General features: G+C 49.0%; 1 protein-coding gene across 1 annotated transcript in view; it reads right to left on the reverse strand.

The window, feature by feature from the left end:
* Positions 1-27,098, reverse strand: part of LOC144730823 (syntaxin-1B-like) — a 74,441-nt gene that overhangs the window by 43,403 nt on the left and 3,940 nt on the right. Inside the window, exon 2 of the mRNA XM_078611598.1 lies at positions 21,679-21,756. Within this exon, the coding sequence (XP_078467724.1) occupies positions 21,679-21,756 (78 nt within the window). The remainder of the gene's footprint in view (positions 1-21,678; positions 21,757-27,098) is intronic.

Raw genomic sequence — 27,098 nt, forward strand, 5'->3', positions numbered from 1 at the left:
ATATCTTCATGATCTACATGATCACCATTATTACCATCATCATCAATGTCGCCGTTAGCATCATTGTGATCGAAATCAACATCAAAATCATCATCACTGTCATCAACACCATCACCAACAATCATCACCACCACTACACCCATCACTTCTATCACCATCATCCTGTCACCTCACTCAATCATTTACCCACTTACCCACCATCTCACTCACCCATTCATTGACTCATCATCTCACTCACTCACTCTCCCACCCGCTCAATAACTCACTCACTCAGACAAATGAGACTCATATCATGATGTCTTGAGTTCTCTCACCTGGTTACACAAGATTAACTGGACACTTAAACTCACTTCTCTGCTCACTCACTCATCGTCTCAGCCAATGATTGACCCACCTACCCACCCACCATTTCACTCATCCATTTATTAACTCACAATCTCACTCACTCATTTCCTCAGTCACTCATTCCCTGACTCACTCACTCACCTTCTCTCTCGATTTCTCACCTGCTTGAAGACCATTACCTTTCAACTTGAACTTCAACATGAACCCTAACCACCTTGTTGTCGCCATCATAGCTACAATTGTCACTTCTATGACCCCAGTCACCATCACTCCAATCGCCACAAAGACCGAGATCGTCCGCATAGTCTCAACAAACGTTTGGGGAAAGTGCTGTTAGCGAGCGCCTATGAAGGCCGGAGCGGCACTTTTATTTCGCCAGTGCTGACGTAAACTACACACCGAACTAGCTACTCATTTCTAAGGTTGATTCAACCTAGGGGACACCCAGGACTGGTTCAGATATTCGCCACTGACATTGGACGTGAGCGAGAATCGAACGCGGGTCGAACGGTTCATAGCGCAGTGCGCTAACCACTGCGCTAGCAATATCACCATCATCGCCATCAGCAACATCATCATCACCACCACCATTACCTTCACCACCACCAACATCATCATCACCGCTATAACAGGCATTACCATCATCACCACCACCACCACCAACATCACCATCACCGCTGTCACAACCATCATCATCATCACCACCACCATCACCACCAGCACCAACATCATCACTACCGCGATCACAATCATCACCATCATTACCACCGCCACCATCATCACCACCACCACCACCACCAACATCACCATCACCGCTGTCACAACCATCATCACCATCACCACCACCATCACCAACATCACCATCACCGCTGTCACAACCATCATCATCATCATCACCACCATCATCACCACCATCACCAACATCATCACGACCACCAACAACATCACCATCAGCACCACCAACATCACCGCCGCTCTCCGCCTCCACCAATCACGGACGCGCGCCGTCATTGATCCCTCGCGTGCATCAATTACCGCCTCATTTAGGCGTCAATTGAGTCTGATTGGCTCACTCACGTGACCTGCCTGGGGGGGTGGGGGGTAGGTGGGGGTATTGGGGGGTGGGTGGGAAGGTAGGATATCGGTACTAAACTCACCACACGACCACCAACACCGGTACTAAACTCACTACACAGCTCACCAACACTTAGGCTTCAGGCTTTTGTATTGTGTATTTATTATCCTTACAGGTTTATGAATGAATATGAGGAAGCCACTCTGGGGCAGATTGAAAACTACTTTCTTTAGAACAGTTTGTTGTCCTTCCCCCGCACCTCCGTTTATCTTTATCGCGGCTGGCTGTGTATGGTGCGAAAGAAGTTCAACGTAGGTCTGTGAGCTGCTCACACGAGACGGCCTGGTGACACCCAGGATGGGTCGTAGGCAGGCCTTCCGGGACGTTTAAAACCGCGCAGATATTCAACTCAAAACCCACACACAAACAGTGACAACAACAACCGCAATTTGCCGCTAAGTCTATATTTTTAAATCCTTTATATTAAGTTCACTTGCTTGCTTGCTTGCGTGCTTGCGTGCTTGCTTGCTTACGATCGTGCAAATCTTTCGGTCGTTTTTTAACCCACTTCCCGTGATCCAATCGAGCTGACATTTTCCACACAGACTCGTTTGTGCGTGATAATTAATTTTCGTGAAAAAAAAATTGCAAAATTTTACACTTTTTAGGGAATTTTTTTAAAATATTTAATTACCAATTGCTTAATGGTGGCAGACAATCATCTGACCCATAGGTGGCAGCCATCTCAAGCCAGAGGACGAGAGGACTCTAGCCGCCACGCATATAAAGGATTTATAGTGAAAAACTTTGTTTTTACGGGTAAATTTTTTCTGGCAGAAAAGGCGTTGGTGTTCTACATGTCAACATCAGAGGGCTTGTGATTAAATTAAGTCAACTAAAACTAGAAGTGGCAAATCTGGACCCGGACATTTTTTGCCTTGCAGAAACATTTCTCACTCCTGCCGTCAATGACTTGCAGATTGCGATTGACAACTTCAACCTTTTTCGGCTTGACCGAGGGTCTAAAGGAGGTGGAATTGCCATCTATGTTCGTAGTGCTATTGCATGCTCACCAGCTCACTCCTTGTTAAAAACAATGTTGCTTTGAAGGTCCGGCTCTCAGAATAACTCTCCCAAAGAATCAACAGATATTGGTAGTGTGCTGCTATAGACCGCCTAGTGGTAAGGATGTTGAAGCTGCACTGAGATAGCTTCTTGGGGACCTCCCTAAAGGTGAAATAGTTTAGTGGGTCATCTGAATTGGAATTGGCTAAACCCACCGGCCATAGCCAAAATTATTGCAGATTAATTTAACCTATTTCATTCTAGATTTGAAGCTTTCGTGACTGCAAGGAATCATCTTCTTAGGTTTTTTCGGTAAAGTCACGTAGAAAGTAAAATAAAATAAAAACAAAAATCACGACTTTTCGGAGGCAACACAAGTCTCCGTCATCAGGTGGGACCGTCACAGCCAGATTAGCTGTATTAACCTATTTCAATTAATAAATGTCCCCACAAGACCCAACCTAAAAAAGCCGGGACAGTCATCTCTGTTTGACGTCCTATTGACCAATGCCCCTCAAAATGTCATGCTTACTGGTGTTCTGGGTAATAACCTTAGTGATCACTCCTTTATATTTGGGGTGAAATCATCAGCCAGACCCAAAGACCCCCCCCCCCCTAAATTGGTTGAGAAGCACTCCATGAGACGCTTCAGCATTCAGGCATTTACTAATGATGTGCTTCACTCGGATATTGACAAGGTCTGTGATATCCACAACCTGACTACGGCTTGGGAGACCTTCAGGTACACGTTTCTCCAAATTATTAACAAATATGCTCCGTTGGTTAGATTTAAAATTAAAGGCAACCGCCCACCATGGTTTGACCCTTTGATTACGAAGCTTACGAAAACTAGGGACAAGGCTTGGGCATGTGCTCAGAAAAGTGATTTGGTCAATGACTGGCTAGAATACAGGATTTTAAGGAAGAGATGCGTCAAAAAGATACGACATGCAAAACATGCTTACTTTTCCTCCATTCTCCTGGAATGACATGGTCATGGCAGGATCTTCTGGAAAACAATCAAATGTATCGAAAAGGCATCTAACACAAATAATCTGCCCGTTGCGCTTAACCGAAAGGGGGACTTTTTCAGTACCCCAAAAAATAGCCGACCATTTAACCTTCATTTTTCTGAACCTGGTGACCTTTTTGATAATGTATTGGGAGTCACCCCTGCTCATGTAATTTCCTACACCCCTATCCAAACATTAAACGAATTTAGTTTCCAGCCTATCCACAAAAGTAATGTTCTGAAACAACTGTCCTACCTCAAAGGGTCCTCCTCTGCCAGAGCGGATAGTATTCCCGTCTTTGCTCTGATAACTGTTGGTCATCTAATATACAAAGTTATAGCCCATATTTTCAACCTGTCCATCAAAGAAGCATCAATACCTCTAGAATGAAAACATTCCTATGTTCGTCGACTACACAAAGGGGGCCCTAAAGATGATCCAAATAACTACCGACCTATCTCAATTTTGTCCTCGTTGATGAAATTTTTTGAAATATTATTGAACTACTAAATTAGCAGTTTCCTGTCCGACAACAATCTATTACATCGAAACCAATCTGCGTTCCGAAAAACAATTCAGCACCACATCTGCTGCATTACACTCTCTGAATCACATTTACAGTAGCCTTGATAAAAAGCAGTACTGTGCCAGTCTTTTTCTTGACTTGTCCAAAGTCTTTGATACAGTCGACCAGAACACCCTGCTTAGTAAACTAAGTTGCCTCCGATTCTCCAAACATGCAGTAGAATGGTTAAATAATTACCTCTCTTCTCGCACCCAAACTGTATTCATAGATGGTTGGAGGTCAAACAGTGTTAAGATAACAAAAGGGGTTCCACAGGGTTCCATCCTCGGCCCTCTCTTGTTCTCTCTTCATGTCAATGACTTGGGCACTGACCTGGATCATTCCAGGGTAAATCTGTTTGCAGATGACACGATACTGATTACTGCTGGCCGCTCTCCGGATGACGTGATTGCTAAGCTCCAGGGTGATTTCAACAAACTACAACATCAGCTAGTTGCTCTTAAACTAGTCCTGAATACCTCCAAAATCAATGTGCTAAGCTTCTCACCAGGACAAAAGCAGGAAGTAATTTCCCCCCAATTATATTGCTTAAATAATCATCAAATAGAACAAGTCAAGATCTATAAGTATCTTGGGGCCATCTTTGATTCAAAACTTAATTGTCAAGATCACATTGATTATAATGATAAAAAGACAAAATAAAATTGTTATTTTCTGTATCGACACAAGCACTGCTTCCCCCCTATGTTCTGCCTGGAATTGATAAGAGCTACGATACTGCCTCTACTTGATTACTGTGACATCGTATATAAATCAGCCCCCAGTACCATACTGAAGAAGCTTGACTCAATTTATCATTCGGCTTTAAGATTTGCATTACACTGCCCTTATAGGACCCATCACTGCGATCTCTACATTGGGTCAAACTTAACTTATCTTAATGATCGACGGCTTGTGCATCAGATCTTATTTATTCACGATGTACTTACAAAAAAATCAGCAGACTACCTGCTGGATCTCCTCTCTGTTTCGAAGAACAAATGTGACCTAAGGTCTTCGCTCATTTACCAGCTTAGCATTCCTTATTGACGTACATATACTGGAAGGGCCTTTTCTATTGATGCCCCCAGGGTCTGGAATGTTATCGCCAATAAACTGCAACTTGGATCACTACCTGTGAGATCTTCACTCAAAACTGCTCTAGAGGAGTTGTACACCCCTAGCCGCCACTGCTATTCAGAATGGCCTGACATCAAATGTATCGTTCTGGATGACCGCTGCAAAGTATGATCTTGAGTTTTGATCATAGTGTGCTGATCATTGAAGGTGTATTGAAAAATGTTGATACTGCTGCTGATACTCCAGCTGTTATGGAGTGAGTCATGCTGCCAGCTATGGCTGCAAAGATTGGTCATACATGTTATGTATATCGTTCATTGTTAAATTTGAATCACAGTTCCTATGATCACTGTTACATTGTTATTATAGCTTTATTTTGGTGATTTTGAAAACGTTTTGGTTTAGCCACGTTTCTAGATTTGAAGCTTTCGTGACTGCAAGGATTCACACTCTTAGGTTTTTTCGGTTTTGTCGGTAAAATCACGTAGGTGACTTTACCGAAAAAGCCTCACAGTATTAGCCATTTTTTTTATTTCCTTTTATTATGTTTTATTTTTATTATTTTATTACTTCCCTTCTACGTGACTTTACCGAAAGAACCAAGAAGAGGAGTATTAGCCATGTTTGTTTGTTGTAGTACAGAGTTAGCCTGAAAACTTTCATCTAATTTGTCTTATGATTGTTATTGTTCGACTTGCATCCCAGACTTTGCTGTTTTTTTTCTGGATTTTATTGTTGCGTGCAGTCACTTTAAGATGTTTCTTGTTCATGTTTTTGTTTGTTGCGGTTGCACCCGAGTCAAGAGCCGGTACTAAAATCGCCACACAGCTCTCCAACACTGGTACTAAACTCACCACGAGACAACCAACACCGGAACTAAACTCACCACACGCCCACGAACACGGAACTAAACTCACCACACAGCTCACCAACACCAGTTCTTAACCAACCACACTACCACCAACACCGGTACTAAACTCACCACACATCTCAACAACACCGGTACTAAACACATCAAGTGGCTTACCAACACCGGTAACGAACTCACCACACAGCTCACGAACACCCTTACTAAACTCACCACGCGGCGTACCAACACTGGTACTAAAGTCACCACACAGCTCACCAACACCAGAACTAAACTCACCACAAGGCTCACCAACACCGGTACTAAACTCACCACACCACAACAACACCAGTACTAATCTGACCACACAGCTCACCAACACCGGTACTAAACTCACCAGACGCCCACCAACACTGGTACTAAACTCACCACATGACCACCAACACCGGTACTAAACTCACTACAAAGCTCACCAACACCGGTACTAAACTCACCACACAGCTCACCATCATGTTGTATATATAGACCTTTTTCCATTATTTCATATTAAAGAATAATTCGGCCAATATATATTTATTCATAATAAATAATTGAAACCAACACTCAACCCCGCTACCCCTCACAAGCCACACCAAGCATCCGGAGGTCATAAAAAAAATCATTAAACAACAAACTTCGCTGCAAAGAGGGGTTAGCGACTATCTGGAAATCTCCAGATTGCCAAAGTACCGCACACACGGACGTTCTGGACAGTTCACAAACAAATATTCAGAGCCATAAAAAACACACACACACACATAGCAAAGACAAACAACATTACAACTATACGATAAGGTTTTTCGGTAAAGTCACGTAGGTAAAAAATGTAATTAAAGTAAAAAAAAAATTATTATTATTATTTTATTAATTTCATTTTCTACCTACGTGACTTTACCGAAAAAACTAAGAGTATGAATCCTTGAAGTCACGAAAGCTTCAAATCTAGAACATTACAAGTACCGTTTTCTTTAACGGTAAAAGTTTAAAACTCAGTTAAAAAGAACAAATCAACGTTATAGACTGCAGTCTATATTAGTGGCTTTATTGTTTTTATATTTAAAGCTTTCGTGACTGCAGGGATTCATCTTCTTGGTTCTTTCGGTAAAGTCACGTAGAAGGGAAATAATAAAATAATAAAAGTAAAACATAATAAAATACAATTCTCACGACGTTTCGGCCACAACGCAAGCAGCCGTCCCTCAGGTGAAGAACAGGGCTGTCGGAAAGACGTCGTGAGAATTGTATTTTATTATGTTTAACTTTTATCATTTCACTATTTCCCTTCTACGTGACTTTGCCGAAAGAACCAAGAAGATGCTTTATTCGTATTACTTATTTTATTTCACCCTTATTAAACTCATATATTATTTTGTATTGTATCTTCTATCCATGTAACTTCGCCAAGAGAACCAAGGAATGTGAATTCTGGCAGTCAAGAAAGTGAGGGCTTGGTTATATCTCCAGCCTCGGGATATCATAATATGCCACTCGGATAAACACTGATCCCTGGTGACGCAGACTTACAACAAAGCGTGGCAAACCATCGGAATGATGGTAGTAACAACGAGGGGCGTTACAAATATTGGTTAAACATGAACTAAATAATAACCACGAGATATTAGACCGGGGGTAATTCACTAGAGATACAAGGAATAGGTCCAACACACACGAGACCAGATAATATGTATTCCATGGAATCAAAGCCTCCCCGGCCACCTTTGTGTTCCAACAATTTGACACAAACACACGGCAGCCATAAATACGTATGAAGGGTGTCTGGCCTCGAGATAACAAAAACACTACGAAGAAGAGGGGAGAATGCAACATAAACTTGAAGGAAAACAGCCCATTTGGGGTCACCGAGGGAAGAGGGGTGGGGGGGGGATCAGGCGCGGCTGCGGAGAGAGGACGGTGACAGAGGGCATCTGTTTTTAAATCCTTTATATTAAGTTCACTTGCTTGCTTGCTCGCGCGCTTACGACCGTGCAAATCTTTCGGTCGTTTTTTAACCCACTTCCCGTGATCCAATCGAGCTGACATTTTGCACACAGACTCGTTGTGCGTGACAATTTATTTTCGTGAAATTTTTTTTCCAAAATTTTATACTTTTTAGGAAAAAATAAATTATATTTAATTACCAATTTCTTAATGGTGGCATGCAATCATCTGACCCATAGGTGGCAGCCATCTCAAGCCAGAGGACGAGAGGACTCTAGCCGCCACGCATATAAAGGATTTATAGTGAAAAACTTTGTTTTTACGGGTTAATTTTTTTTTTCTCTCGCAAGAGACGCGCAGAAAGGGGAGAGAATTCCACATTTAGGCACGGACACAGATCATGCGATTCAGTCTTGCAAAGGAGCAGGCTGCGGGGAGTCTTGAAAAGGAACAAGAGGGGCATGGCCTCGAGATAAACCATGAGCGTCGCCTCGCAGAGAGAAGGGACGATGTGCTGTTAAGAGCCGAGTTCGGCATGGGCCGACAGAGTATCGCTGAAAGTTGCATTCTACATTTGTCCCGATGTTTTGATTCGCTTGCAAAGTCAAGGGTTGCGATCAGTTGTACGGCACTAAGCTTTCACAGTCGTTTAAGAGGTGTGCGAATACGATTACAAATTTTGAGAGTGAATGCCATCGGACGAGCAGCTGCAGCTGGAGCAGAGGTCGCAAACGGGTTTTGATTCCTTACCCGTACCCGGCCGCACCAGGGTCGCAATCGGGTACCCAATACCCATACCCTACCCGATACCCGGCTACCCGTACCCGGCCGGGTATCAGGTAGGGTACGGCTACGGGTACCCGATTGCGACCTCTGGGATGAAGCCATGTTGCAGGCGCGGGTGGGTTGATTCTAGGAACTTGAGTTGTGAGAAGAGACAAGACGTTGGGAAATGAGTAACAAACGGTGACTCACCAGTGACTCACGGCCTACCCGTACCCGGCCGCACCAGGGTCGCAAACGGGTAGCCGTACCCGTACTCGGCCGGGTACGGGTAGCCGGGTATCGGGTAGGGTACGGGTATCGGGTACCCGATTGCGACCTCTGAGCTGGAGTTGAACTGACGAGCAACGGACGAGCAATCAACCTGACGAAAGTGCAGAAAGCGTCAAGCATCGACCAAGCGAGCATCGCACATCATCGGCAACCAGCAAACAAGCTGGTGCATCGCCAGAGAGCACGCAGCAGCGCCAGCAGCACTATGGAGCAAGGGTGTCAGCTGCCAGCGGACAAGCGGCGAGCGCTACGAGCACCTTCGAGGACAAGCATCGTGCCGACGCAGATCATCCAGCCGGCAGCTAACGGCAGACACGCCCCGAGCGAGAGGGGCATCTCCGAAGACGTTTGCATGCACACGCCACCACACATCGCCGGCGTCTGCTCGACGCAAAGAATTGACCAAGGGAACCAAAACCACGCTCACATACATAAACATACCCGGACTAACAATAAGGATCAATGATTCATCTTCTTGGTTCTTTCGGTAAAGTCACGTAGAAAGGAAATAATAAAATAATAAAAATAAAACATTATAAAATAATCCTCACGTTTCGGCTACAATGCAAGGAGCCGAAACGTCACGAGAATTATTTTATTATGTTTTATTTTTATTATTTTATTATTTCCCTTCTACGTGACTTTACCGAAAGAACCAAGAAGATGAATCCCTGCAGTCACGAAAGCTTTAAATCGTAAAAAGGATGAAGGAGACAAATCCCCACACGCACCTGAAACACATACCCGGACTGATGATAAGAAGACTAATGACAAGGATGCGTCAACTTTTAGTGATAATGAAGAACCCCGCTGCTCATTGAGTGATATGAATACGGTCGTTTATAAGTACATTAGTCGTTATTATTCTTTTCAATCGCATCAAAATTACCAATAGATTCATCGATGTGAACTAAACGTTTGAAACCTTCGTTACGAATCTACACGCTCACAGGGAGAATATTGTGTTAAACCTTTCTTTTGATCACGGAAATCTTGCCCACGAATTAATTGAAGCCTTAGCCAAAAGATAAGCATCTTGCGTAAGCAGGCATACAGGGCTGCACACCATTATTCCAAGACATTTTCGTTAATTATATAATCTTGCCGATGAATCTATTAACGTATACTTTCGCCTTCGGGATGTAATAATAATCGTTTTATCACCTTTCGTATGAATATCGTCGCATGCCTGTTTAAGAACTTTTCCCTATCGCCGTATATGCTCGCGTTACTCGGTGGAATTAATCAATTGTTCGGTTGCTCAGTTTACCAACGTAATCATTGATGGTTAAATGTACGGATCAATGAGGGGAACTTCCCCAGTGGTACTGTGCTGATAATTCCAAGCATAAGAGTTTGCATATTAGAGTGTTATGTTTTTGTTTAGAAATCAAAATTGCATAAGACAGAATTTGGAGACCTGACATAAACATATTAATACATAATCAGTAAATGTTAAAGCGAGGATAATTGTATTATTCCGATTGATAATACCACCCAAGAAAACGAAGCCGAGCTTAATTTAGCATAATTACATCACACTTGGAGAAGTTCATACAACTTATTGTATTATCCCGATTGATAATACGACCCTAAACAACGAAGCCAAGCATAATTATCATAACTGCATATATTAGCATAAGCACACACATTTGCATAACGAAATATGTTCACACGTATAATAATTAGCACAATTCATGCGCATAATTACATAACTTAAAATATTATCTTCTAATTGCACATTTTTTCAATCTTCATTAATTTTTTATTGTTTTATTAATTTTTCAAGAACCGATATATACAACAATCACCGGTACTAAACTCACCACATGACCACCAACACCGGTATTAAATTCACTCACACAGTTCACCAAGACCAGAACTAAATTCACCATGCAGCTCAACAACACCGGTACTAAATTAACCCACACAGTTCACCAAGACCAGAACTAAATTCACCATGCAGCTCAACAACACCGGTACTAAATTAACCCACACAGTTCACCAAGACCAGAACTAAATTCACCATGCAGCTCAACAACACCGGTACTAAATTAACCCACACAGTTCACCAAGACCAGAACTAAATTCACCATGCAGCTCAACAACACCGGTACTAAATTAACTCGCACAGTTCACCAAGACCAGAACTAAATTCACCATGCAGCTCAACAACACCGGTACTAAATTAACTCACACAGTTCACCAAGACCAGAACTAAATTCACCATGCAGCTCAACAACACCGGTACTAAATTAACTCGCACAGTTCACCAAGACTGGTACTGAACTCACCACACAGCTGAGCAATACCGGTACTAAACTCACCACACAGCTCACCATCACCAGTACTAAACTCACCACACGACCACCAACACCAGTAGCAAACTCACCACACAGCTCACCATCACCAGTACTAAACTCACCACACGACCACCAACACCAGTAGCAAACTCACCACACAGCTCACCATCACCAGTACTAAACTCACCACATGACCACCAACACCAGTAGCAAACTCACCACACAGCTCACCATCACCAGTACTAAACTCACCACATGACCACCAACACCAGTAGCAAACTCACCACACAGCTCACCATCACCAGTACTAAACTCACCACATGACCACCAACACCAGTAGCAAACTCACCACACAGCTCACCATCACCAGTACTAAACTCACCACATGACCACCAACACCAGTAGCAAACTCACCACACAGCTCACCATCACCAGTACTAAACTCACCACATGACCACCAACACCAGTAGCAAACTCACCACACAGCTCACCATCACCAGTACTAAACTCACCACATGACCACCAACACCAGTAGCAAACTCACCACACAGCTCAACAAGACTAGTACTAAACTCATCAAACAGCTCACCAACATCGGTACTAAATTCACAACACAGCTGACCAACACGGCACTAAACTCACCATATGACCACCAACACCGGTACTAAACTCACCACACAGCTCACCAATACCGGGACTAAACTCACCACACCACCACCAACACCGGTACTAAACTCACCACACAGCTGACCAACACTGGTACTAAATTCACTCACATAGTTCAGCAACACTGGTACGAAACTCATCACGGCTGCTCACCAACACCGGTACTAAACTCACCACATGACTACCAACACCGGAAGTAAACTGACCATACAGTTAAAAAACACTGGTACTAAACTCACCACACAGCTGACCAACACCGGTACTAAACTCACTCGAACAATTCAGCAACACCGGTACCCAACTCACCACGCGGCTGACGAATACTGTTACTAAACTCACTCACACAGTTCAGCAACACCGGTACTCAACTGACCACGCGGCTCACCAAAACTCACCACACAGCTTACCAACACCAGTACTAAACTCACCACACAACCACCAACAGTGGGACTAAACTCACCACACAGCTCACCAACACCGGTACTAAACTCACCACATGACCACCAACACTGGGACTAAACTCACCACACAGCTCAAGAACACTGGTATTAAACTCACCATACAGCTCACCAACACCGGTACTAAACTCACCACACAGCTCACCAACACCGGTACTAAACTCACTCACACAGCTTCGCAAAACCGGTACTAAACTCAATCTAGATTTGAAGTTTGAATGGATATTCGGCCCGCATTATCCGCAAAGCTGTTTCTCCAACCATGGAGAAACAACCCCCTGAGACGTCAATCAAAACCATCACGTAACCATACATAGCAGGCGTTACCAAAACGATTTCCAAAATCTTAAACAAACACAAGATCCAGGTCCGATTCAGTACAGTACACAAAATCCGTGATCTAATCCCATCTGTGAAGGATGTCATTCCTGACATGCAATATTCTGGAGTCTACCAACTGAGTTGCACCTGTGTTCATTGTTACATTGGGGTAACGAAATTACATGTCTCAGACCGTGTTCGCGAGCACAAGGCGGATCTGAAACACGGCAGGACTACCGTATTTTCCCGCATATAACCCGCAGACGCATATACCCCGCAAAAATAGCGTTTTGTGTAAACAAAAAAATTCAGATAGCCCGCACCTCCATATACCCCGCATGCATTCATATATTTAACGTCGTTACCGCAGCTGAATTCCATCATATTAATACGAAGTTTACATGTGTAATACATTCCACTATCAATTGTTAACATTACAATCATAACCGGAAACGAGTGAACTTAAAACAGTAAATAAGTAACAAAAGTAAATATCGAATAAGTAACATAACTGGTAGATAAGTAAGTACTGCTAGATTGCGCACTGCGCAGATAATAACAGCATTACGGTACACCTCCCCCCCACCTCGCCCTCCCCCCCACCTCGCCCTCCCCCCCCACCTCGCCCTCCCCCCCACCTCGCCCTCCCCCCCACCTCGCCCTCCCCCCCACCTCGCCCTCCCCCCCACCTCGCCCTCCCCCCCACCTCGCCCTCCCCCCCACCTCGCCCTCCCCCCCACCTCGCCCTCCCCCCCACCTCGCCCTCCCCCCCCACCTCGCCCTCCCCCCCACCTTTCCCTCCCCCCCCACCTTTCCCTCCCCCCCACCTCTCCCTCCCCCCCACCTTTCCCTCCCCCCCCCACCTTTCCCTCCCACCCCACCTTTCCCTCCCACCCCACCTTTCCCTCCCACCCCACCTCTCCCTCCCCCCCACCTCTCCACCCCCACCTCTCCTCTCCCTCCCCCCCACCTCTCCCTCCCCCCCACCTCTCCCTCCCCCCCACCTCTCCCTCCCCCCCCACCTCTCCCTCCCCCCCCACCTCTCCCTCCTACCCCACCTCTCCCTCCCCCCCACTTCTCCCCCCCCACCTCTCCTCTCCCTCCCCCCCACCTATCCCCCCCCCCCCACCTATCCCCCCCCCCACCTCTCCCTCCCCCCCCACCTCTCCCTCCCCCCCCACCTCTCCCTCCCCCCCCACCTTTCCCTCCCACCCCACCTCTCCCTCCCCCACCACCTCTCCCCCCCCACCTCTCCTCTCCCTCCCCCCCCACCTCTCCCTCCCCCCCACCTCTCCCTTCCCCCCACCTCTCCCTCCCCCCCCACCTTTCCCTCCCACCCCACCTCTCCCTCCCCCCCCACCTCTCCCCCCCCACCTCTCCTCTCCCTCCCCCCCCCACCTCTCCCTCCACCCCCACCTCTCTCTCCCCCCAGCTGCCCCACCCCCAACTCCCACCTCTCTCTCTCCCCAACTGCCCCACTCCCACCCCCACCTCTCCCTCCCCCCCCACCTCTCCCTCCCCCCCACCTCTCCCTCCCCCCCACCTCTCTCTCCCCCCAGCTGCCCCACCCCCCCAACCCCCACCTCTCTCTCCCCCCAACTGCCCCACCCCCCACCCCCATCTCTCTCTCCCCCCAACTGCCCCACCCCCCCATCCCCACCTCTCCCTCCCCCCCACCTCTCTCTCCCCCCACCTCTCCCTCTCCACCCACCTCTCCCATCGCCGGTAAACAGTGCGCGCACTAAAAACATTGTCGTTCAATTGTACAAACAATTAATTTAAAACGTGACAACATGTGCAATTTTAGTGTGAGTGGTTTATTCAGCAGTGCTTTAGTCAAAGGTAAGTGTTGCATAGTGGATAGTCCTACCATGAAAACATTTAACGAGTTATGACATGTCACACGTGTCAAATACTTTTGGGATAGCCCGCATCTTCATATACCCCGCAGGGTCTTGTTTTGTTTGTAAAAAGTGGTATACCCCGCGGGTTATATGCGGGAAAATACGGTAATACCTCCGCCGTGGCTGACCATTGCTCTAACGCTGTGGGCTCTCATGATATTGTTTTTTTCCGAGCCCAAGGTGCTCTGCAAACCTTCGGGCTTCTTTTCGATTTAAAGCTTTCGTGACTGCAGGGATTCATCTTCTTGGTTCTTTCTGTAAAGTCACGTAGAAGGGAAATAATAAAATATTTTTTTTTTAAATTTCCCTTCTACGTGACTTTACCGAAAGAACCAAGAAGATGACTTCGGGCTACTATCAAAGGTTTGTTCATGAAGCCATCCAGATATATAAACATAGACGTAACTTCAACCGAGAAGATGGATACAAATTGAGCAATCATTGGAAGGATGCTATTAACCAGGTAAAACCTGAAATGCTTTACGGTTGTTCCATCATATTTGCCGGGCACTTGTCTATTTTGTAGAGTTGATTGCATCTACAGCAGAGGTCGCAACCGGGTACCCGATACCCGTACCCTACCCGATACCCGGCTACCCGTACCTGGCCGGGTACGGGTACGGGTACCCGTTTGCGACCCTGGTGCGGCCGGGTACGGGTATGGGTAAGGAATCAAAACCCGTTTGCGACCACTGATCCACAGCGTTTGGCTTTGCTGCTGCATTGGCATGGTTGACTTCATTGGCGTTGTTGGTGCAGTTGCGTTGTTGTTGCCCCCCCCCCCGCGCACCCCCCCCCCAGCTCTCTCAGCCTCCCACTTCAAGCCCCGCCCACTTCCCCCCCCCGTCCAGCTTCACGTCCCTCTCCGAGCGTCCACGCAATGCTCCCCTACCCCCCTCCCTTGCCCCTCCCCCCTCTCTCACCTATATAACCTCTTACCACGGCATCTCTCTCGCACTTCAGCGAAACATTTTCTTGCTGTGGGTTTCCCACCTGATGACGATTGCCTGTGTTGCAATCGAAACGTCGTGATTTAATTTATTTTATTGTATACCTACGTGACTTTACCGAAAGAACCAAGGAGTACGGTACTAAACTCACCACACAGCTCACCAACACCAGTACTAAACTCACCACACAGCTCACCATCACCGGTACTAAACTCACCACACAGATCACCAACACCAGTACTAAACTCACCACACAACTGACCAATACCGGTACTAAACTCACCACACAGCTCACAAACACTCGTACTAAACTCACCACGCGACCACCAACACCGGTACTAAACTCACCACACAGCTCACCAACACTCGTACTAAACTCACCAAGCAGCTCACCAACACTCGTACTAAACTCACCACACAGCTCACCAACACCGGTACTAAACTCACCAAGCAGCTCACAAACACTCGTACTAAACTCACCACGGGGCTCACCAACAACACATGCCCAAATGTCTATGTAGTTTTAGCGTGAAATTCACAACACATTCCTTTAACGAAGATGTAAAATCGTTGAAAACAAAAGTATTCACGTGTAAACAAATCCATTTACTACCATAATGAGCCAAGAATGTCCGTGTGTCCCGCGCGTGACGTCACTCCACGTCGGCCAGCCCCCCTCAATAATCATGAACAGGTGACGTCACTCCACATAGTACCCCCCCCCTCATTAATAATCATGAACAGGTGACGTCACTCCACATAGTACCCCCCCCCCATCAATAATCATGAACAGGTGACGTCACTCCACATAGTACCCCCCCCCCTCATTAATAATCATGAACAGGTGACGTCACTCCACGTCGGCCAGCCCCCCTCTCATTAATAATCATGAACAGGTGACGTCACTCCACATAGTACCCCCCCCCCTCATTAATAATCATGAACAGGTGACGTCACTCCACATAGTACCCCCCCCCCTCATTAATAATCATGAACAGGTGACGTCACTCCACATAGTACCCCCCCCCCATCAATAATCATGAACAGGTGACGTCACTCCACATAGTACCCCCCCCCCTCATTAATAATCATGAACAGGTGACGTCACTCCACATAGTACCCCCCCCCCTCATTAATAATCATGAACAGGTGACGTCACTCCACATAGTACCCCCCCCTCATTAATAATCATGAACAAGTGACGTCACTCCACATAGTGCCCCCCCCCTCATTAATAATCATGAACAGGTGACGTCACTCCACATAGTGCCCCCCCCCCTCATTAATAATCATGAACAGGTGACGTCCTCTACATGGACCCCCCCCCCCTCCTCATTAATAATCATGAGCGGGTGACGTCACTCCACATCGAACAGCCCCCCACATTAATAATCATGAAGAGGTGACGTCTTCCAAATGGACACCCCCCCCCTCATTAATATTAATTAGCGGGTGACGTCACTCCACATGGTGGGGGCGAGGCGCCTCCTCCCCCCTCCTCAGCGTCAACTGACAACCCTCACGACAAAGGCAGAACCCTCACGTCACGTGATCTCCGTAACGCTGTTAGGACATCGAAGTAAAAAGGACGTCATTTGCACACGAATTGATGCAATGAATATATCACGTCGCGGTCCGCTTATCGCTTGCAAGTTTCAGATTTACTGAAATACACCGGGTCCTTGGACGGGCAAAAGACTAGTATTTATTTTTCGATTTAAAGCTTTCGAGACTGCAGGGATTCATCTTCTTGGTTCTTTCGGTAAAGTCACGTAGAAGGGAAGTAATAACATTTTTTTTATTATGTTTTATTTTTATTATTTTATTACTTCCCTTCTATGTGACTTTACCGAAAGAACCAAGAAGACTAGTATTTATGTAATTATCTTTGCATTGGAATTATTGGTCAAGTGTAATTGAGAAATCTCTAGGGAGGCATTCATCCAGCAGTGCATCGAACAAGGCTGGGCTGATGATGACGATGGTGATGACGGGGGCAGCTGCAGTCGCTGATGAAGTTGCTGCTGCTGCGAATGGTGATAATGATGATTTTTTTTATTTAAAGCTTTCGTGACTGCAGAGATTCATATTCTTGGTTCTTTTGGTAAAGTCACGTAGAAGGTAAATAATAAAAATAACATAAATATAAAACAATACAAATTCTCACGACGTTTCGACTGCAACACAAGCAATCATCATCAGGTGTTGAAACGTCGTGATAATTTGTTTTGTTTTTTATTCATATTATTTTTATTATTTCCCTTCTACGTGACTTTACCGAAAGAACCAAGAATATGATAATGATGATGTTGCTGCTGTTGATGATGGTGGTGATGATGATGATGGTGGTGATCACTGGCGGAGCCAGTGGGGGTGGGGGGGGGGTGTCACGTGCCCCCCCCCCAATGATCCGATCATTGGGGTTTATTAGTAATAAATCGGCATTTTGCGACCCCCACTGCCACTGTGTAGCATATTATTACGTGCCAAGGACTCTTTGAGATGATAGGACAATAGTCCGAGTCCATAATTGGCAATACGTAACGGCAAAGCAGTTATAAGTGACTCAGAATTGTGCGCAGTTGCGTATACAGGACACGACTTCCCTGAAGGCATTCACCTTCAGCGAGCGCGATGCCGATCACACAACGCGGTTCGAATTCGACCCTCGATCGATGGCTGTGCCATCGCCGCACACGCGTCGAATGAAAAGCAAGGGACAAGTCCTTACTCACTAACAAGTCCTTACTTAGTTACAACAACTATCATTTTTCATTGCTGGAGGGGTTGCCCCTCTACCTGAAAATCATGGCTCCACCGTTGGTGGTGGTGATGGTGATAATGATGATGTTGCTGCTGCTGATAATGATGGCGATAATTATGATGTTGCTGATGCTGCTGATGCTGCTGCTGCTGCTGCTGCTTCTGCTGCTGCTGCTGCTGCTTCTGCTGCTGCTGCTGCTGCTTCTGCTGCTGCTGCTGCTTCTGCTGCTGCTGCTGCTGCTTCTGCTGCTGCTGCTGCTGCTTCTGCTGCTGCTGCTGCTTCTGCTGCTGCTGCTGCTGCTGCTTCTGCTGCTGCTGCTGCTTCTGCTGCTGCTGCTTCTGCTGCTGCTGCTGCTGCTGCTGCTTCTGCTGCTGCTGCTGCTGCTTCTGCTGCTGCTGCTGCTTCTGCTGCTGCTGCTTCTGCTGCTGCTGCTGCTGCTTCTGCTGCTGCTGCTGCTGCTTCTGCTGCTGCTGCTGCTGCTGCTGCTTCTGCTGCTGCTGCTGCTGCTTCTGCTGCTGCTGCTTCTGCTGCTGCTGCTGCTTCTGCTGCTGCTGCTGATCATGGTGGCATTGTGGTGCGCGCCAGCAACCTTCCCCTCCGCCCTCCTCCGCCCCCCTCCCCCAGTCCCCCTCGCCAATGGATACAGATGCTCTCGGGGTCCCGGCTAATGCAGACGGGGCCCCCGATGGCACTGTCAGTGCCTCCAACAATAGCCACTCGCCGCAGTATTCATCGAGCCAATATCCCGACCCGCGGGCCATTTGCACACAAAGGCAAAGACAAATGCCCCCCCGCCCCCGCCCCCTCCCCCGCCCCCTCCCCCTCCCCCTCCCCCGCCCCCTCCCCCGCCCCCTCCCCCGCCCCCTCCCCCGCCCCCTCCCCCGCCCCCGCCCCCTCCCCCGCCCCCTCCCCCGCCCCCCTCCCCCACCCCCGCCCCCCTCCCCCACCCCCGCCCCCATCCCCCGCCCCCGCCCCCATCCCCCGCCCCCGCCCCCATCCCCCGCCCCCGCCCCCTCCCCCGCCCCCCTCCCCCACCCCCGCCCCCATCCCCCGCCCCCGCCCCCATCCCCCGCCCCCGCCCCCGCCCCCGCCCCCATCCCCCGCCCCCGCCCCCATCCCCCGCCCCCGCCCCCTCCCCCGCCCCCTCCCCCGCCCCCCTCCCCCACCCCCGCCCCCCTCCCCCACCCCCGCCCCCATCCCCCGCCCCCGCCCCCATCCCCCGCCCCCGCCCCCATCCCCCGCCCCCGCCCCCTCCCCCGCCCCCCTCCCCCACCCCCGCCCCCATCCCCCGCCCCCGCCCCCATCCCCCGCCCCCGCCCCCGCCCCCGCCCCCATCCCCCGCCCCCGCCCGTGTAGCCGACACGGGCCGCTGGGGGAAAGTGCTGCTCGCCGGCTTCGGAGCGCAGTGCGCGCTAACCACTGCGCCACCGCTCCCTCCCTCCCCCCCCGGCAGACACCCCACAAATGCTCATCACACACACACACCAATTAGACACTCATCCAGCCACGCACACGCATCACAAACACACATGAAGCCACACGCGCGCACATTACACATCCACACACAGCCATCGTCACACACACACACACAAAACAAGACAAAGATCCCCCGTATAGTCTTAACAAACTGTTGGGGCAAGTGCCAACACCAGGTCCAGCCGATTTTGTCTCCCTAGTGGCGATGTTTGCACATCGCAGAAGGTACTCATTTGAGGCCGAGTCGACCTAGGGAAGGCCCAGGACCAGTTCAGATAATCGTCGCCGGTGTTGGCCGTGAGTGGGAATCGAACTCGGGTCGCCAGGTTCGTAGCGCAGCGCGCTAACCGCTAAACACTACCGCTCACATCAAGATCACACACACACATCCCACACACACATCCCACACACACATCCCACACACACATTATACACAATCACCATCACACACATACCCACTTTAAGCCCCCCGCCCGCCACACAAACACTAATCCCACACACGTAGACACATTTTACACACACACAGACACATCATTCGCTGGAGATGAGCACAGCTGTGGACTAGCCGTTAGATGGGCTCACAAATGACCCCCACGGGAGACTGGACACGTGGAAGCAACGAAGACCCCTCCCTTCCCACCCTCCTTAGACCTCCCCCTCCTCCTCCCCCCTCTCCTTACCCCCTCCCACTCTCCCCACCGCACTCGCTTATCTCATACCACACACACACAGACTCGCAGACGCGCAGACGCACCCGGAGAATCGTTAGCACCCGCACACTCACAGAGTCATCGATGAACTCACGCACTCATCGACCACGGAAGGTCTGACAAACTCATCGACACACTCATAGGGTCATCGATGGACTTGCGCACTCATAGATCGTGGATTACTGACAAACTCACAGACACACGGACAACACTCAAACACTCATTGGCATGCGGATACACGCACACATACTTAGTCAGCGATGGACTCAGCAACAACCATCGTTCACGACTAAGTAGCGGTGACGTCGCCACGGCGCTTGTGCCAGGCCAGGTGCACCTTGAGACCACGTGAAGCTTCAAAGGCTCGCTGCTGGCAGGAGGTCACGTTACAGACCCAGGTGCCATGGTTTAACTGACTGAGATGACAGGCAGATGCGCCACCTGTCCTCCTCACTGTGCTAACTTTCTGCGTTTAACCGCCCGACCCTCCACTCGTTGTTGTGAGCCTTTGGATTTCACTCGACTGATGCTTCTTTAAAGGGCTCCATGCATCAACAACATCGAGAAGGGACGGCGTAACTGTGGCGGAGAAAACCCGGAGATTCATTTGAAGCAATATACCAGGTAGCCTCCACACGGCGTTATGCAGCCGATGAAAAGATGATGCCACCCGACTGATTCGGAGTTAGACGTCTGCTGCCAAACTTGAGCTGGTCATAAGCTTATTGCTCAGGTATGGAGACGTCTCCACTCTCTCCACAACTATCCCACAACTCATAGGGAGTTAAGGGGGTGCATCATTTGATAGGGCTGATGGAACGGCCCCACCGCTTAGTGGCGCCCTCCAGATTCGGCAGCAGCATTTCCAACTCCGTTTCCAGAACAAGCAGCAATTACCAGATCATCAGCATATACCTCGATGGACTCAGACACAGACAGAGATCCCCCGTATAGCCTTAACAGACTGTTGGGGCAAGTGCTGTTAGCGAGCAGCACCTATGAAGACCAGCACGGCACACGAGAGGATGGGAAAGCAACACCACGCCTGGTCGCCTTTGTCTCCCGAGGTACTCATTTAAAATTAGGTCAAATGTCACACACACCTGTTCGAAGAACTGGTCCATGAAGTGGTCCCGGTCAACGATGACGGCCACCTCCTCGTCATCGTCGCTGTCCTTCCCCTGCACACGCAAACAAACACACACATGTTGCGTACGTTGTATGTGTGTACGTCGAACTTATTTCGCACCTTTCGTAGCCAACCGCGCTACGTACGGAGGTGAGGGGGAGGACAACAAAGTGAACACGACATAGGTTCAAGAGAATTGAGTTTTCAATCGACGTTTCTACGGAAACAAGTACACGAGTAAGCGAGCAAACGAGCGGAAGAAATAAAAACCTCGCAGCGAACGCAGAAGCGATCGTCACAGAGCGCACAGGGCGTGGTCGCAGCGTCCCCGCAATTGACACGTGCACACAGAGGTCACCTGCCGATAGACACGTGCACACAGAGGTCACCTGCCGATAGACACGTGCACACAGAGGTCACATGCCGATAGACACGTGTCACCTGCCGATAGACACGTGCGCTCAGAGGTCACCTGCCGATAGACACGTGCGCACGCAGAGGTCACAAAAACAACCAAGATAAAGATCCCCCGCATTGCCTTAACAGACTGTTGGGGCAAGTGCTGTTAGCGAGCACCTATAAAGGCCGGCACAGCACACGAGGGGGTGGGTGGCCGGCACCACGCCCGACCGCCTTTGTCTCCCCAGTGGCGATGTTTACACATCGCACCAGGTACTCATTTGAGGCTGAGTCGACCTAGGGGAAGCTCGGGACCGGTTCAGATATTCGTCACCGGTGTTGGCCGTGAGCGGGAATCGAACCCGGGTCGCCAGGTTCATAGCGCACAGAGGTCACGTGCCGCACGCGTCACTGAGGCCGTGACGTCGTCAGCGATTGTATGAAAACCACAGCAGCGTCTGTGAACCTCATGCAGCTCGAATTAATAACACTACTACTACTATAATTATTATTGATTTCATCATTGCGCTCTTCTACCCACGAATGCCCCACTGAGTATCCAGACTCGTTTTGCAGGGGGGCTCCTGCCGAAGTCGATTGGACATACGTGAAAAAGAGCTTCATGAGGATTATCGGATTCCTCCTCCAGTGCAAATGAATATTCAGATTGTCGCAGCATATCTTCTTGGTTCTTTCGATAAAGTCACGTAGAAGGGAAGTAATAAAATAATAAAAATAAAACATGATAAAATTAAATAATATAATAATCTAATAAAATTATATAATATATTATTTTTATTATTTTATTACTTCCCTTCTACGTGACTTTACCGAAAGAACCAAGAAGATGAATCCCTGCAGTCACGAAAGCTTTAAATCGAAATTTGTCGCGGCATAGTTGTGGGGTCGCGGGAGAGCGATGTTCCCAGTAAACATGGAACGCGTGGCCCAACGTTGAGCCACACGCCAACGTTGGGCCACACGCCAACGTTGGGCCCAACAGGGGGTTGCTCCGTGCAATCCCTATTGAGTAATTTGCAGGTAATTCTTGCAGCGGTGGGATCTTTGACCGACACCGGTGACATCGTGTTTCTTAGCTCCCTCGACCGCGCGCGGAAAGACGAACTTGGCGATGAAAAGTAGCCACGTAGCGACGTGGCCTACAGGGGCCAGGTCTCGCGTAACTACCCAGGTGAGAGGGAAGAGGATGAATCGAATTTCCAAGGGTGACCTGGGGACATCGGTCTGCCAGTTAGAGGGAGCGACGATTCGCTTGGCGTCGAAGGGAAGACCGTCAGGGTAGATGGTGGAGGAGACCGTCAGGGCAGAGTTATGGATCACTGTGAGTCTGTGGGGCTCTGTGCGAGTCTATGGATCACTGTGAGCCTATGGGGGGTTTCTCTCAGTCTATGGGCCTCTGTGTGAGTCTATGGGTCTCTCTGAGTCTAGGAATGGATGGTGAGATTCTGCTGGGGTAGATGTATGGGCCTCTGTTGTGAGTCTGTGAGTCCCTGGGTGAGCCTACGGGCCTCTGTGTGAGTCTATGGGTCTCTCTGTGAGTCTGAATGGATGGTAATGTTCTGCAGGGGCAGAAAAATGGGCCTCTGTTGTGAGTCTGTGAGTCCCTGGGTGAGCCTATGGGCCCCCGTGTGAGTCTATGGGTCTCTCTGTGAGTCTATGAATGGATGGTGAGTTCTGCTGGGGCAGAAATATGGGCCTCTGTTGTGAGTCTGTGAGTTCCTGGGTGAGCCTACGGGCCTCTGTGTGAGTCTCTGGGTCTCTGAGTGAGTCTAAGGCCAAGTGGTTGGTGGTGCAGCAGCTGCGGGCTCTGGTGGAGGGCAGAACGCGTTGGCACGGTGGTGGTGGTGGCGGCAGTGATGGTGGTGGTGGCAGTGGTGGTAGGTGGTGGCGGGTGGTGGTGGCGGTGCTGGTAGTGGTGTCGGTGGAATCAACAACGGTTTTGGCCGCGATGATGATGCCGCGATGTCGATAAAATTGTGTACGTGTGTACGTAGCCAACCGTGCTAATCGGAGGTGCGGGGAAGGACAACAAAAACATAGCATGCAAATGAGAATGCTCATCTTACAATTGGGCCTAATGAGCCACACACACACACACACAACTGTGCACGCGTGATACACAAACTAAAATGCAAAACGATATCAATTTTAAAATAAAAAAAATGATCTATTTATTTAACAGAATCGCCAGGGCGAGTCGTCACGATTCAGCCAGTGTAGCGGCGGTGCGTGTGTCTCGTTACATGCCCGATCATCGTCGAGTAACGCGTTACTTGCATAACATTGCATAACGCGAGGGGAGGGGTCTAAGGCGGGGTGGGGTAGGAGGGAGGGAGCGGTGGGGGGATAGAGGGGGGGGGGGCTGACCCCCCCCCCTCCCGACACCCCGCCCCCCAGCAATCTCTGTGCGTGCTGTCCAATTTCGCAGTGTAATTACGCGTGAGTGTGATCGTGTAATTCCTGACACTATACTTGCATGTGTGTGTGTGTGCGCGCGCGTGTGTGTGTGTGTGTGCCTGCACTTAACTTGTTACACGCTTGTTTATGTACGTGTTTGTGTGTGGGGAGACAAAGGCGGCCGGGCGTGGTGTCGGCCACACCCCACCTCCACCCCCTCCTCCTCCACAATGCGTCATGTTGAACTGTAAAGGTGCTCGCTAACAGCACTTGCCCCCAAAACCTTTGTCTTTGCGTCTGTTGGGGGGTGAAGAGCGGTGGCGCAGTGGTTAGCGCGATGGGCTATGAACCTGGCGCCCCTGAGTTCGAGTCCCACACCCAGACTGAAGAGTTAGTAGCGAGTGAAATCTGAACGTGCGATGGGTCCCCCTTAAGTCAACTCAGGACTATTCTTTTTGAACGAGAGCCTGGCGCTGCGTGTCAGCTTCAACACTGGGGAGACAAAGGCGGTCACGCGTGGTCATGGCCGGTGCGGGGTTTAATAGGTGCTCGCTAAGCAGGTCATGAGGATGACAGAAAAGGGGATTGCTATTTTGTTGTGTGTGCGTTAAATTGGTCTGTGTGTTACATTGCTCTGTGTGTTTGTGTGCTAAATTGGTCTGTGTGTGTTACATGGGTCTGTGTGTTAAATGGGTATGTGTTTGTGTTACATTGGTCTGTGTGTGTGTTAAATTGGTGTGTGTTTGTGTTACATTGCTCTGTGTGTGCGTTAAATTGGTCTGTGTGTGTGTGTTACATTGGTATGTGTGTGTGTTAAATTGGCCCGTGTGTTTGTGTGTTAAATTGGTCTGTGTTTGTGTTACATTGGTCCGTGTGTGCGTTAAATTGGTCTGTGTGTTTGTGTGTTAAATTGGTCTGTGTTTGTGTTACATTAGTCTGTGTGTGTGTTAAATTGGTCTGTGTGTGTTACATTGCTCTGTGTGTGCGTTAAATTGGTCTGTGTGTTTGTGTGTTAAATTGGTCTGTGTTTGTGTTACATTAGTCTGTGTGTGTGTTAAATTGGTCTGTGTGTGTTACATTGCTCTGTGTGTGCGTTAAATTGGTCTGTGTGTTTGTGTGTTAAATTGGTCTGTGTGTGTTACATTGCTCTGTGTGTGTGTTAAATTTGTCGGTGTGTTTGTATGTTACATTGGTCGGTGTGTGTTAAATTTGTCGGTGTGTGTGTTAAATTGGCCCACGCGTGTGTGTGTGTCAAATTCCAAATGTGGATCGGTCGTGTCGTGGTTAGCGCACTGCGCCACGACCTCGGCGACCCGAGTTCGATTCTTCACTCACGACCAGTACTCGCGGTGGCGAATATTTTGAACCGGTTCTGGAACCTCCGCTCGGTCGACTCGGCCTTAACATCAGTAGCTGGTCGCCATGTGTAAATATCAGCATCGGAGAGACAAAGGCGGCCGGGCGTGGTCCTCCTGGCCACATACCCCCTCGAAGTGCAGGGTTGGTGCTCGCTAACAGCACTTGCCCCAACATTATGTTAAAGGCTATACGGGGGGATCTTTGCATTTGGCCATTGTGTCAAATTCCCTGCCGATTAATTATAGAATTGTTTTCCAAGTTTATGGAAAAGCACCACGTACACATATACATCGATACACAAAGACAAAGCCTTCCCCTAGAGCCTTTAACAGATTGTTGGGGCAAGTGCTGTTAGCGAGTAGCACCTATGAAGGCCGGCACGGCACACAAGGGGGTGGGTGGCCAGCACTATGCCCGTCCGCCTTTGTCTCCCCAGTGGCGATGTTTACACATCGCACCAGGTATTCATTTGAGGCTGAGTCGACCTAAGGGAGGCTCAGGACCGGTTCAGATAATCGTCACAGGTGTTGGCCGTGAGCCGGGTTCGTAGCGCAGCGCGCTTGGCACAACACAACTGTTCCCCACACACAGATGCATAGAGACACCCATAGACACACGTAGACACACATAGACAGCACACACACACGTAGGCATCACACACAGCATCCGGAACAATATCCAACACAGACAACACACACACACATCACACCACAGCACACACATAGCGCACACACGGACAGCACACAAACCACACCAAACACAGCATACCATACACAGCATACACGCGGTGATACCGCAACACACCCCCACCCCGCCCCCCCCGTCCCCACCCCTCCCACCGCCTCCCACCGCCTCCCCCCGCCCCCCGCCCCCGTGCCCCCCTCAGCCATGTTTGATGCGGCGCGAGCCCCCACCCCGCAACAGCCACGGGGAGAGAGCGGGCGATGGTGGTGGTGGTGATGATGGTGATGATGATGATGGTGGTGATGATGGTGGTGGTAATGATGATGATGGTGGTGGTGATGATGGTGATGATGATGATGGTGGTGGTGGTGATGATGATGGTGGTGGTGGTGATGATGATGGTGGTGGTGGTGATGATGATGGTGGTAATGATGATGGTGGTGATGCTGATGGCGGTGGTGGTGATGATGATGGCGGTGGTGATGATGGTGGTGATGATGGTGGTGCTGACGATGGTAGTGCTGATGACGATAA

The sequence above is a fragment of the Lampetra planeri genome, chromosome 37, assembly GCF_965212315.1.
Source record: "Lampetra planeri chromosome 37, kcLamPlan1.2.h2, whole genome shotgun sequence".
Lineage (NCBI taxonomy): Eukaryota > Metazoa > Chordata > Hyperoartia > Petromyzontiformes > Petromyzontidae > Lampetra > Lampetra planeri.